This window comes from Eucyclogobius newberryi, unplaced genomic scaffold, assembly GCF_026437365.1.
Source record: "Eucyclogobius newberryi isolate DKJ021-1_F unplaced genomic scaffold, fEucNew1.0.hap1 SCAF_11, whole genome shotgun sequence".
In the NCBI taxonomy this organism is placed as follows: domain Eukaryota; kingdom Metazoa; phylum Chordata; class Actinopteri; order Gobiiformes; family Gobiidae; genus Eucyclogobius; species Eucyclogobius newberryi.
In genome coordinates this window covers 10327670-10340192 of record NW_027315735.1, presented here as the reverse complement: position 1 = coordinate 10340192, position 12523 = coordinate 10327670, and the positions used below count along the sequence as shown (strand labels likewise).

The 12523-nt window shown below is 50.3% G+C and overlaps 1 protein-coding gene across 3 annotated transcripts; it reads left to right on the top strand.

Moving 5' to 3' along the window:
- Positions 1–516: 516 nt before the first annotated feature.
- Positions 517–10231, top strand: pcdh18b (protocadherin 18b). Of its 3 annotated transcripts, XR_011924531.1 has the most exons (5): positions 517–3003; positions 3912–4000; positions 5354–5523; positions 8403–9632; positions 9671–10231. XR_011924531.1 is itself a non-coding variant. In XM_072435730.1 (4 exons), the coding sequence occupies exons 1-4, from the start codon at positions 532–534 to the stop codon at positions 9293–9295; spliced, it is 3591 nt and encodes a 1196-aa protein (XP_072291831.1). In that variant the 5' UTR covers positions 517–531; the 3' UTR covers positions 9296–9637. The 3 variants fall into 3 exon arrangements, 2 of the variants coding, with proteins under 2 accessions (XP_072291831.1, XP_072291821.1); XM_072435730.1 differs by lacking the exon at positions 9671–10231 and having other exon boundaries at positions 3945–4000; positions 8403–9637; XM_072435720.1 differs by lacking the exon at positions 9671–10231 and having other exon boundaries at positions 8403–9637.
- The last annotated feature ends 2292 nt before the right edge of the window (positions 10232–12523 follow it).

Genomic DNA, 12523 nt, shown 5'->3' with positions numbered 1-12523 from the left:
TCCCTCTCCCCCCTCTCTCCATCTCTCTCTCTCCCTCTCCCCCCCTCTCTCCATCGCTCTCTCTCTCCCTCTCCCCCCCTCTCTCCATCTCTCTCTCTCTCCCTCTCTCTCTCCCGCGCACAAAGACCTGGGGAAAGCTGCGCCTTTTCTTCCTCCAGACGCACTCTCTCTCACTCGGCGCACGGACAGCGGCAGCGCGGACGCGGAGAGAGACGCGCACAGCTCATATGTCTGTCTGCCGCGGTGTTATCAAGAAAAAAACAGCTTTTAGTTAGATTTGATTATTTATTTAGTATTTATTCGTAGTGAGTCCGTTTTGTCTGGATTTTACGCACGGTGGAGTGGAGTACCAACATGAAGCCAGACTTGTGAGAAGATCTGAGCCGTCTGGAAGCCACACAGGGGGTCACTCTGGGAGCCACACAGGGGGTCACTCTGGGAGCCACACAGGGGGTCACTCTGGGAGCCACACAGGGGGTCACTCTGGGAGCCACACAGAGGATCACTCTGGGAGCCATACATAGGGTCACTATGGGCGCACGCACAGGGGACAAAGTGCTGCTGCTGCTGGCCGTGTTCTGCGCGCTGGCGCACGGGAAAACTCTCAAATACAAAGTTTACGAGGAGCAAAGAGTGGGCAGCGTGATCGCGCGCTTAAAGGAGGACGTGTCCGGTGTTCTGGCCAAACTGCCCGCTTCTCTGAGCTTTCGTTTCCGCGCCATGCAGCGGGGCAGCACGCAGTTCCTCACGGTGCGCGAGGAGGACGGAGAGATCAGCATCGCGACCAAGATCGACCGCGAGAAGCTGTGCGAGAAGAACCTGAACTGCACGATCGAGTTCGACGTGGTGACGCTGCCCACGGAGCACCTGCAGCTGTTCCACGTGGAGGTCGAGGTGCTGGACATCAACGACAACGCGCCGCACTTCTCCCGCGCCGTCGTGCCACTGGACATCTCCGAGAGCGCGTCGGTGGGCACGCGCATGCCGCTGGACGGTGCCGTGGACGCGGACGTGGGGGACAACGCTCTGCACGTGTACTCTCTGGCGCCCAACAACTTCTTCCGAATCGAGGTGAGGACGCGCACGGACGGGGCCAAGTACGCGGAGCTGGTGGTGATGCGCGAGCTCGATCGCGAGTCCCAGACCGCGTACCAGCTGCTGCTCACGGCGTCGGACAACGGCGTGCCCCCCAAGTCCGGCTCCACTTTACTCAAAATCAGCATCTCCGACTCCAACGACAACAGCCCGGCGTTTGACGAGCAGGCGTACGTGGTGACCCTGCTGGAGAACTCACCCGTGGGGACCCTCATCCTGGATCTGAACGCCACGGACCCGGATGAAGGGACGAACGGGAAGATCGTCTACTCGTTCAGCAGCCACGTCTCGCCAAAGATCCTGGAAACTTTTAAAATCAACCCAGAAACGGGCCACATCACGTTGATCAAGAAGGTGGACTATGAAACCACTGCGTCCTACGAGTTGGACGTTCAAGCTCAGGATATGGGGCCCAACTCCATCCCGGGACTGTGCAAAATCGTGATCAAAGTGGCTGACGTGAATGACAACAAACCGGAGATCAACATAAACCTGATGACACCGGGGAAGGAGGAGGTGGCGTACATCTCGGAGGGCGCACCTGTGGACACCTTCATCGCGCTGGTCAGGGTGGACGACAGCGACGCCGGGGTGAACGGGGAGGTGGTGTGCAGGCTCCACGGGCACGGCCACTTCCGGCTGCAGAAGACCTACGAGAAGAATTACATGATCCTCACCAACGTGTCTCTGGACAGGGAGAAGCGGTCAGAGTACAGCCTGACCGTCATTGCTGAGGACAAGGGGTCGCCGAGCCTGTCCACCATCAAACACTTCACGGTGCAGGTGCTGGATGAGAATGACAATCCGCCGCATTTCGAGAAGAACAGATATGAAGTGTTCAAGTCCGAGAACAACTCCCCGGGGGCATACCTCATGACCGTGGTGGCTTCAGATCCCGATTTAGGGACAAACGGACAAGTGACGTACAATGTCATTGATGTGCTCATTCAAGGAAGTCCCATCTCCACCTACGTCACCATCGACCCGTCAAACGGGGCCATCTACGCCCTGAGGAGCTTTGACCATGAGGATGTGAGCCGTATCGCCTTCACGGTGCAGGCCCGGGACGGAGGAAACCCTCCTCTGTCTACCAACACCACAGTGCTCCTCACCGTGCTGGACGAGAACGACAATGCCCCGGTCATCCTGTCGCCGGCCCTGAGGAACTATACGGCCGAACTGGCTGTGTGGAGGTACGCTTCCCCGGGGCAGATGGTCACTGCCATGAAGGTGAGCGACCGGGACGCAGGCGCCAATGGGGAACTCAGTTGCTCCATCGTGTCTGGCAACGATGAGGGGCTGTTTGTCATGGACCCCCGCCGCTGCGAGCTCCGGACCAACGCCAGTCTGGAGCAGGTCAACCGGGACGTGGTCGAGATTAGAGTGGAAGTCCAGGACAGAGGCACTGCCCGGCTGAGCACAGGGGCGCTGCTGAGGCTGGGACTGCAGGAGACCATGGAGGTCCTGGCCCCGCTGTACCCATCCGGCTCCGGTCAGGCCTCTCTGGACCTGTCCCTCATCATCATCATCTCCCTGGGGGCTGTGTGCGCCCTGTTACTGGTTGTCATGGTCATGTTCGCCACAGCCCGGTGCAGTCGTGAGAAGAAGGACCCCCGGCACAACTACAACTGTCGCATGGCCGAAAGCAGCTACCAGAACCACCCCAAGAAACCAGCTCGCCAGATCCACAAGACGGACATCACACTGGTGCCCACCGTCAACGGCACGCTGCCCGTCCGAGCCCACCCACGCTCGCCCTCTGCCTCGCCCACACCCGACCGGGGCACCCTCGGGAGTCGCCAGAGCCACCACAGCCGCCAGTCGCTCAACAGCCTGGTTACAATCTCCTCCAATCACGTGGCGGAGAACTTTGCCCTGGAGCTGGCCCATGCCACGCCCCCAGTGGAGGTAAGAAAACATTCAGCAGAACAATACATGCGAGAAATAATGTCATACGACTATTTTATACTTATAGATCACAAACCGCTTTGATTGTCGACTCATTATCTTGAGTTTCAGAAGACAACATTGAACTGCTTTTTTCAACTAAATTAAATAATAAGGACTAAATTAGCCTTGATTAGTCTCGGTTTTGGCGAGTTCTGGGATTCGATTTGCAATTTGTGTTTTAATAGTTTAAATCTGTTCAAAGTGCGCTAATCCTAAGAATGAGAAGAATAACATCAGCACTAGAAGGTCAGACGGGGGAAGGATGTTACTTAAACTGCAGTCTTAGACCTGGACACAGTAGATCACACATTGACACACAATAACCAGATGAAAAAAAAGGAACAATATTTAGTCAGGATGATAAATGTTTCAAATAAGGTAAAAAATAAGTATATTTACAAGTATGTTGAAATATCCCAGTGGCATTGGTGTTGCAGTACAGCTCTCCGTTGTCCAGTATCGGGCAGCTCTGTTTCAGAATGATGATGAAAATAAGGATAATTTAAATATTTAGTCTTTTGAATGGTGAAAAGTCTTCAAAATGTCCCCTGCTGTAAGTGAAAGCTGAAACCCACCCAGAGATGTGCTTGAGAAGCCATTTTGTAAAACCCTAATTTAGTTCAATCCAATTACTGCCGAAAATCCTTCGAAAAAGCAAACGCACTGATGATTGTAGGTTGTATTTGTACTATTTGTGTATATTCTGTTTGTGTGTATTGAGTTTTGCCGTGTCACATAGTCACTCCACCCTCCCCCCATCGTCCTCAGTGTGCAGTGCCTGTGTCGTTCCATTCATCCCCTCCTCATTTTCTCCCTTTATTTTCTTTTTGTGTCCCTGTGTCCGTGTGTCTGTGTCTGGACTGTAGCAAGTCTCACAGCTTCTGTCCATGCTCCATCAGGGCCAGTACCAGCCACGCCCGAGCTTCCGCGGCAACAAGTACACGCGCAGCTACAGGTAAGAAGAGGCACCGCAAAGAAACATGCACCATGACAACCTAAACCAGGACTAAACCAGGTCTAAACCAGGACTAAACTAGGTCTAAACCAGGTCTAAACCAGGACTAAACCAGGACTAAACCTGGTCTAAACCAGGTCTAAGCCAGGACTAAACCAGGACTAAACCAGGTCCATACCAGGCCTAAACCAGGACTAAATCTGGTCTAAACCAGGACCTAAATCAGGTCTAAACCAGGGCCTAAACTTGGTCTAAACCATGTCCAACCAAGGACTAAACCAGGTCCAAATCAGGTCTAATCCAAGTCTAAACCAGGACTAAACCAGGTTTAAATCAGGTCTAAATCAGGTATAAACCAGGTCTACCCCAGAACTAAACCAGAACTAAACCAGTTCCAAATCAGGTCTAAACCAGAACTAAACCAGAACTAAACCAGGTCTAAATCAGGTCTAATCCAAGTCTAAACCAGGACTAAACCAGGTTTAAACCAGGTCTAAACCAGAACTAAACCAGTTCCAAATCAGGTCTAAACCAGGACTAAACCAGGTCTAAATCAGGTCTAAACCAGAACTAAACCAGGACTAAACCAGGTCTAAATCAGGTCTAAACCAGGACTAAACCAGATCCAAACCAGGACTAAACCTGGTGTAAACCAGGACTAAAACAGATCTAAACCAGGTCCAAACCAGGACTAAACCAGGTCTAAACCAGGACTAAACCAGGTCCATAACAGGCCTAAACCAGGACTAAATCAGGTCTAAACCAGAACTAAACCAGGACTAAACCAGGTCTAAATCAGGTCTAAACCAGGACTAAACCAGATCCAAACCAGGACTAAACCTGGTGTAAACCAGGACTAAATCAGGTCTAAACCAGAACTAAACCAGGACTAAACCAGGTTTAAATCAGGTCTAATCCAGGGCTAAACCAGGACTAAACCAGGTCTAAATCAGGTCTAAATCAGGTATAAACCAGGTCTAAACCAGAATTAAACCAGTTCCAAATCAGGACTAAACCAAAACTAAACCAGGACTAAACCAGGTCTAAACCAAAACTAAACCAGGTCCAAACCTGGTCTAATTCAGGTCTAAATCAGGTATAAACCAGGTTCAAATCAGGTCTAAAATAGGTCTAACACAGGACTTAACCAGGACTACATCAGGACTACATCAAGACTACCACAAGACTAAACCAGGTCTAAATCTGGACCTGAACCACACACCACAGTTTGAGAGTAAACATCACGTCTGAGAGTTGCCCGCGCTCACTCTTCATTTGCATAATCATATGTAAAACCCTGTCGCGGTGCCGAGTCTGCTGCTCTGCTCTGATAAGACGTGTGTGCATGCGCAGATACGCCCTGAACGAGATGGATAAGTTCAGCCTGAAGGACAGCGGGCGCGGGGACAGCGAGGCGGGTGACAGCGACTACGAGCCGGGTCGAGAGTCGCCCATGGAGAGGCTGCTCGGGGAAGGCTTCAGTGAGGCCTACGGGCATGACGGACCGCACAGACCGCATGCAGGTACGGCCCACTGCGCCCCTCTGCACCGTAACCCACGGCAACCGCATCCGCTGGACACGGGTTACGCCAGCACACACCAAAACAAAGACACTACCACTTCAAATGACACAGGGCAAAGGTCATGGGTCAGACCACTTTTCACATGATCGAAAATTTGACTTGAATATTGCCTTTTCTTCACAACCTGACACTTGACCCATGTTAAACTATGATCAATATATGCCACGGGTTTGATCCCATCAAACGATATTTAGAAAAGCATGAGGAGCTGTCACTTTGAGGAGTCATGACAGACTTATTTTTAAAGTAACAGTATGTCATTCACGGGAGGTGGCTCGTCACCTGCATGTTTCCATGGAAATCAAAAGTGAAAACCTTACTTCGGAAGAGGTACGAGTTAGGTTTGTGGCGCTGTAAGGCCAGACACAGTAATACAAACATCCACAATGAAAAACAACAACAAACACATGCTTTTATTTCTGCCTAAAAGTGTCTTACTGGGGCTTTAAAACACTTTGTATCTTCGCATCCCCGACGGAGATGTTATTGCTTTGCCTGAAATATTCCACAGTATAACATACATGTTCCATTATCTCTATAACGATATGTATCAGATGATGTTATGGCAATCCATATGTGATATTTCTGCCTAAAAGTGCAGAAATATCACATTATACTGTTTATTTTAAAGGAAGTATATGTCCCACCTTTACTACAATATAAACATCCCCGAGCATGCACAGAAAGACCCCAAAACAGTGTTCCATCTCACATTTGTTGAACGCTGAGTGAATATAGTGGTCGTGGTGACAAAGACAGACAAAGGAAGACGGTGTTCCTCCCTGGTGTTTGTCTCCAGGCAGAATGATGTGTGAGTGTGCGCTGGAGTCGGGCTGATTCATATTCTGATCAGGGATTGGTTGTGAAGCCCTCTGCTGAGACCATGCAGGTGTCCAGCTCCAGTGTTTGTGCCATCACTCGTCTCCGAAACCACACTCCAATTACAGCCCAGCCTCAGCGCCGGCTCCGGGCTCGTTAAGCACTTTGCGCTCCATACCTTTTAGCTGTCACTCTTGAGTGCTCTGAACTCAAGCCAGCGCGCCGCTCCTCTGATGAAAAGGAACCCGTTAATTGCCATGTGACGAGCTGTTGCCAGGGCGACGGGACTCCAGATTGCGCGGTTGATTAAAGCCTGGAGAGCGTAATTACATGTCGCGCTCACCTTTCTCCCTGCCTCTGCCTCCCACCAGCGTTTAGCCACAGCCCGTCATTATGCGCCTGTCCAGGAGGCGGGGCCAGGGAGTATCCATGCGTGTCACCTGCATTTACGGGGCCAAAAGAGTCTTTGAAACTGAAAAAACTCAAAAAGGAAAACGTCAGTTTTAGTGTCCAACTGTGAAAAACACAGAATTGATTTCCTGAAGTCCCTAAAAATGCATCTGTTTGAAAGTTGTTTATTGTGTCACAAACATGAACCTCTTCTGTTCCTCACTTATGCATTTGGTCATTCTAATTATAAAAGACATTAGCATGCTATAGCACACTTTGCTTTGTGGAGAGTAAATTGCTCTGTCATTAGATGCAGACAGCACACAGTGGTCTGATTTTGACCCCAAGAGCCGCAGTTACAATATATCTGTGCTGTGGAGAAAGACCACGTCCTGCTCAGGTGCACACGTCCCAGGACAGCTCAACTCTGATCAAGTTGACCAGGAAAAGCGAGTGTTTCAGAACATGACCCACTTCTGTCTGTAATGTGGGAGGAGCCTGCAGCGCGAGAACTTCCTTCTGTCGCAGAGACGTGAGCACATCAAACTGGGGAAGTAGCTCTGGAGGGGGGGCGCTTTGATGATGTCACAGTCCTGACAGATTTCATTAAAACTTCCCAAATTTGACACTTGGGATTATAGTGCGATGAGATGAGGCTGGATTGTTAAAATAGAATAAGATAATCCTTTATTGTCCATTGTAATAGAAGAACTCTTATAAACAAAAACTCCTATAGACAAAACCTCCCATTTCCCAACAAGGGATGGAGGGGAAAAATTAGGATGTCCGCCGGACGATCTCCGGGTAAGACGATGGTTTTCCCCTCAGTTTCATGAGTTCCTCCTTTGTATAAACGCGCACCGGCGCCCTTCCATACGGCGGCGGTGGCCGAACAAAGTCGAAACAAGTTGAATTAAAGCGATTCCAGCGCGTGTCCCGATCGTACAACTGAAGTAGAAAAAATATTTACAAAATACAAAAGATAATGCACAAAAAGTGTGAAAAAAAGCGGAGCGTTGCACCGGGCTGCCAGCTGGACCGGCGTCTTTGTGACGTCCACATATATCTGTAGCAGGGGGCGTTCTCTGCATTCTCTGCGCTTTCTGAGTTCTCTGCGTTCTCTGAGTTCTCTGAGTTCTCTGAGTTCTCTGCGTTCTCTGAGTTCTCTGCGCTTTCTGCGTTCTCTGAGTTCTCTGCGCTTTCTGCGTTCTCTGAGTTCTCTGTGTTCTCTGAGTTCTCTGCGTTCTCTGTGACTGTTGACACGTCCCGCACAAATCTGGAGCCTTGAATCTTTGATTTCTCTGCTTTTATCGGACGGCCCCCGCGCTGTGCTTCATCTGCTCTCACATGTATTATAAATGCTGCTTTCATGTTAATGAGCTCATAATGAAGTCCCACCACACGGCCAAGTGCAGCCGCGCTAATGAGCGCTTTAAGATGGCATATTTGATTTGACTAATTTATTCTTCAGAGAGTTTCTATTTGAAGATTTAATATTGAAAAGAGTGACTTGAAAGAGAAAGAAACGAGAGCTTTTAGAGCAGAGTTCTTCTGCTTAGGCGTTCAGACGAGGATTGGTCACTGAGTTTATCTGCTGTTGTGTCCCACAGGCATGAGGCTGTGCACGGAGGAGTGCAGGGTCCTGGGACACTCGGACCAGTGCTGGATGCCCCCCCTGGCCTCGCCCGCCTCCTCTTCCTCTGACTACAGGAGTAACCTGTACATCCCCGGAGAAGAGGCCCGCCAGCCCACAGAGCTGCCCCAGGAGACAGCCCCTGTGCCCTGCACGGACAGAAACCAGAGCTTCTCCACCTTCGGTAAAGACCTGAGCGCAGAGGAGGGCGAGGAGGGGGGTGAGGGTGGCACTATGGCTCTGCGAGACGAGGATGTGTGTGGGACGTCCTCTCTGCTGTCCGAGATGAGCAGCGTGTTCCAGAGACTGTTACCTCAGGGTTTGGACGCGTATGTTCAGGTGAACGAGAGCCAGCGGGGCACCAGTCTAAGCGGGGTGGGGGTCCCTCTGAGCGGCTCCCTGGACCGCAGGAGGGGCCACCTCCCGGGCAAGGCCAGCCCCTCGGTGCACCAGCAGGGGGTTGCGGCCTGGGCTGCCAACACCCACTTCCAGAACCCCAGCATGGGCCACCCTCAGCCCGGGGCCTACCACACCCTCAAACCAAGCACCAAGCTGGGCTCGCAGCCCAAACACAGCCCCCAGAACAGCAGCTCTAAAGCCCACAGCGCCTCCCTGCTGACCGCCATGGTCAGCCCCGCTCTGCAGAATGCACCTGCTCCCTCTGTGCCCGTCCCCGTGCCCTTGCCCGGACCCCCCGCCAAGTGGCTGCCGGCCATGGAGGAGATCCCCGAGAACTACGAGGAGGACGACTTTGAGTGTGTTCTGGGCCACCTACAGGGCAAACGCAGCGACAGCAGGCACGAGCTGGTGGACGCCAGCGAGCTGGTCGCCGAGATCAACAAACTTTTACAGGACGTAAGGCAGAGCTAGCCCCGCCCCCAGTAAAGGTGCTAGCCACACCCCCAGTAAAGGTGCTAGCCACACCTCTTAAATGTTCCTCCGTTGGTGAGGGGAAGAGCCGAGTGTCCAGCATCCACCTCATGTGGTCAAATGTGAAATACTGAAGAACATTGTGTCAGAGCTGATGCTGCATTCATGTGCCCCTCGTATTCCCCGCGTTATTATTGTGTTAGATAATCATTTAGTATTTTTATTTATAAAGTTTATTTACTGACAGGATTGTTTTTAATGTTATTTATAAGTTATTTATTATTAAGTCTTTTGTTTATATCTATTTTATTAAATAGCATGGACAATGAATCTGAATGTGTTTCTAAAGACCATTCGAAGACGCGTTGTCTTTAGTATGATCACACAGAGTCCAGCGCCCCCTGCTGGACACAGTGTGCGACTGATGTTTGACCTTTACTTTGTGAAGGATACATGAATGCAGCAGACCTCTTACAGTGCATTATGGGTAAATACAACAGACTCCATGTTGGAATGAAGGTGAATGACTGAGCGTGGCCTGGGCCTCGAGGGACAAACACTCAAATGTGACCCGCAAGTGTCGTTAAAGTTGCATTTCTGACGTATTGTGTTTTGTGAATGCTAATATCCAAAAAAATGTTTGTAATTGTTGGTTTGGTACACAATGTACACTCTGTGACTGTATTTATCTTTGTATTTTAAAAATACATTTGTAAACTTATATTTATAAAAGTGTATAGAGTCTATTTTTATACGGAGCATGTGGAGGTGAACGAACTTTGAACACGCGGCTGAAATTCGCTGTATTCAAACTGTTTTGTATTGTCATTCTTTTGTATTTGTCACTATGATATCCTGCATTAATATGAATATACACTTGTCTTTGTGGTACAGTGTGGGCCGCACACAGGGCACTAATAAAATGATTCCTTGGAATATTTCACAATGTTGCTGTGGTGTCTTACATTTGCTCTTTGAATATATTTGTACTTCTGAGGGAAGTAGACAGTGTACGATCTGTGCTTTTGAACAGTTTTAACTGCTGCCGTCCAAAATACAATGCTTAACTTTGTATGTTTTAGAAAACCATGTTTTAATTTGACTTGTTACATCGGCCATTCAAACATTAAGCTACGTACACAACGCGGCGGCCAATTCACGCCCGACGCAGAAGTTAGACGCCTGTACATTTGAAGACAAACGCCCCGGACGCGCATTCTCGACGCCCCGGACTCATGTCCGTAAAATACACTCAACAGCAGACGTGCGTCCGAGTCGTCCTGCACATGCACAGTGGAGTGTTGTGCTACGTTGCTTTTCTCGTGGTGTAAATACAGTTTAATGTTGGACCATGGCTTTGGTTTATTCACTTTACAAAGTCCAAAAGCGGAGGCGATGGGCTCCAGGGCTTGTCTGGGACCCGCATATACTTCAGAGCTGAGCAGAGTTTAGTCAATATCATTATTTGCTCCAAGAGTCTAAAGATTTTTTTTTTTTAATCTTGCGTAGTTTGTTTTGGGTCTTTTTCCGGGTCGTGCGTAGCACGTCACTGGAGCGTCATCTCAGATTGGCTGCTGCGGCGCATCTGCCGCAGAAAGTTGAACAAAGCCGAACATGTTGTGCCGGCCGCTTTGGACGCCTCGGGTGCCTCGTACGCGCGCTCAAAGCGGCGAGAGTGTACGAAAACGCAGGAATCGCGCCACGGATGCGTTTACATAGACTTTGAACGTAAACTGGACGCTTCGGACGCCGCGGTGTGTAACCCCCTTTAGAGTCAGGTCTTTCTTCTACTGCCTGAACGTGGTGTGGTCAGAGGCATGACCATAGACATGACCAGAGCCATGACCGGAGCCATGACCAGAGGCATGACCAGAACCATGACCAGAACCATGACCATAGACATGACCAGAGCCATGACCGGAGCCATGACCAGAGGCATGACCAGAACCATGACCAGAACCATGACCATAGACATGACCAGAGCCATGACCGGAGCCATGACCAGAACCATGACCAGAGGCATGACCAGAACCATGACCAGAGCCATGACCGGAGCCATGACCAGAACCATGAGCAGAGCCATGACCGGAGCCATGACCAGAACCATGACCAGAGCCATGACCGGAGCCATGACCAGAGGCATGACCAGAACCATGACCAGAGCCATGACCATAGACATGACCGGAGCCATGACCAGAACCATGAGCAGAGCCATGACCAGAGCCATGACCAGAACCATGACCAGAGCCATGAGCAGAGCCATGACCAGAGCCATGACCAGAGCCGTGAGCAGAGCCATGACCAGAGCCATGACCAGAGCCGTGAGCAGCGGCATGACCAGAACCATGACCAGAGCCATGACCAGAGCCATGACCAGAGCCATGACCAGAGCCATGACCAGAACCATGACCAGAACCATGACCAGAGCCATGACCAGAGCCATGACCAGAGCCATGACCAGAACCATGACCAGAACCATGACCAGAGCCATGACCAGAACCATGACCAGAGCCGTGAGCAGCGGCATGACCAGAACCATGACCAGAGCCATGACCAGAGCCATGAGCAGCGGCATGACCAGAACCATGACCAGAACCATGACCAGAGCCATGACCAGAGCCATGACCAGAGCCATGACCAGAGCCATGACCAGAACCATGACCAGAGCCGTGAGCAGCGGCATGACCAGAACCATGACCAGAGCCATGACCAGAGCCAGGAGCAGAGCCATGAGCAGCGGCATGACCAGAACCATGACCAGAACCATGACCAGAGCCATGACCAGAGCCATGACCATAGACATGACCAGAACCATGACCAGAGCCATGAGCAGCGGCATGACCAGAACCATGACTAGAACCATGACCAGAGCCATGACCAGAGCCTCTAAGGCTGTGGAAACACACACTGTACGTGAAAAGAAACAATCTTCACATTTAGAGATATTCAATTTGAAACGTCTTTAGTTCATCTATGTAGATCGGACTGAAACATTTATAAAATGTCAAAATGTGACTAATTTTTGGGAATAAAATGTTGAATAAATCAAGCTCAGAATTAGATATGAATAAATCCTTGTGTACGATACATCAACATCGTGCTGAGTCGAATATTGTGCAGTCTGGTGTGTGTAGGAGCCACTTTAAAGCTGATCCTTATGTCTCTGGGAGGAAAGTGTCCCAGAAAAATCTGTCTGAAGTGGGTTTGGTGAAGTGATTAAACGTCCTC

What these genes read in the sequence shown, in the direction of transcription:
- pcdh18b (XM_072435720.1), top strand. Translation starts at nt 532, where the DNA reads ATGGGCGCACGCACAGGGGACAAAGTGCTGCTGCTGCTGGCCGTGTTC. An exon ending in ATGCCACGCCCCCAGTGGAG is followed by an intron (nt 3,004 to 3,911) that starts GTAAGAAAACAT and finishes TCTGGACTGTAG; the next exon opens with CAAGTCTCACAGCTTCTGTC. An exon ending in AAGTACACGCGCAGCTACAG is followed by an intron (nt 4,001 to 5,353) that starts GTAAGAAGAGGC and finishes GTGCATGCGCAG; the next exon opens with ATACGCCCTGAACGAGATGG.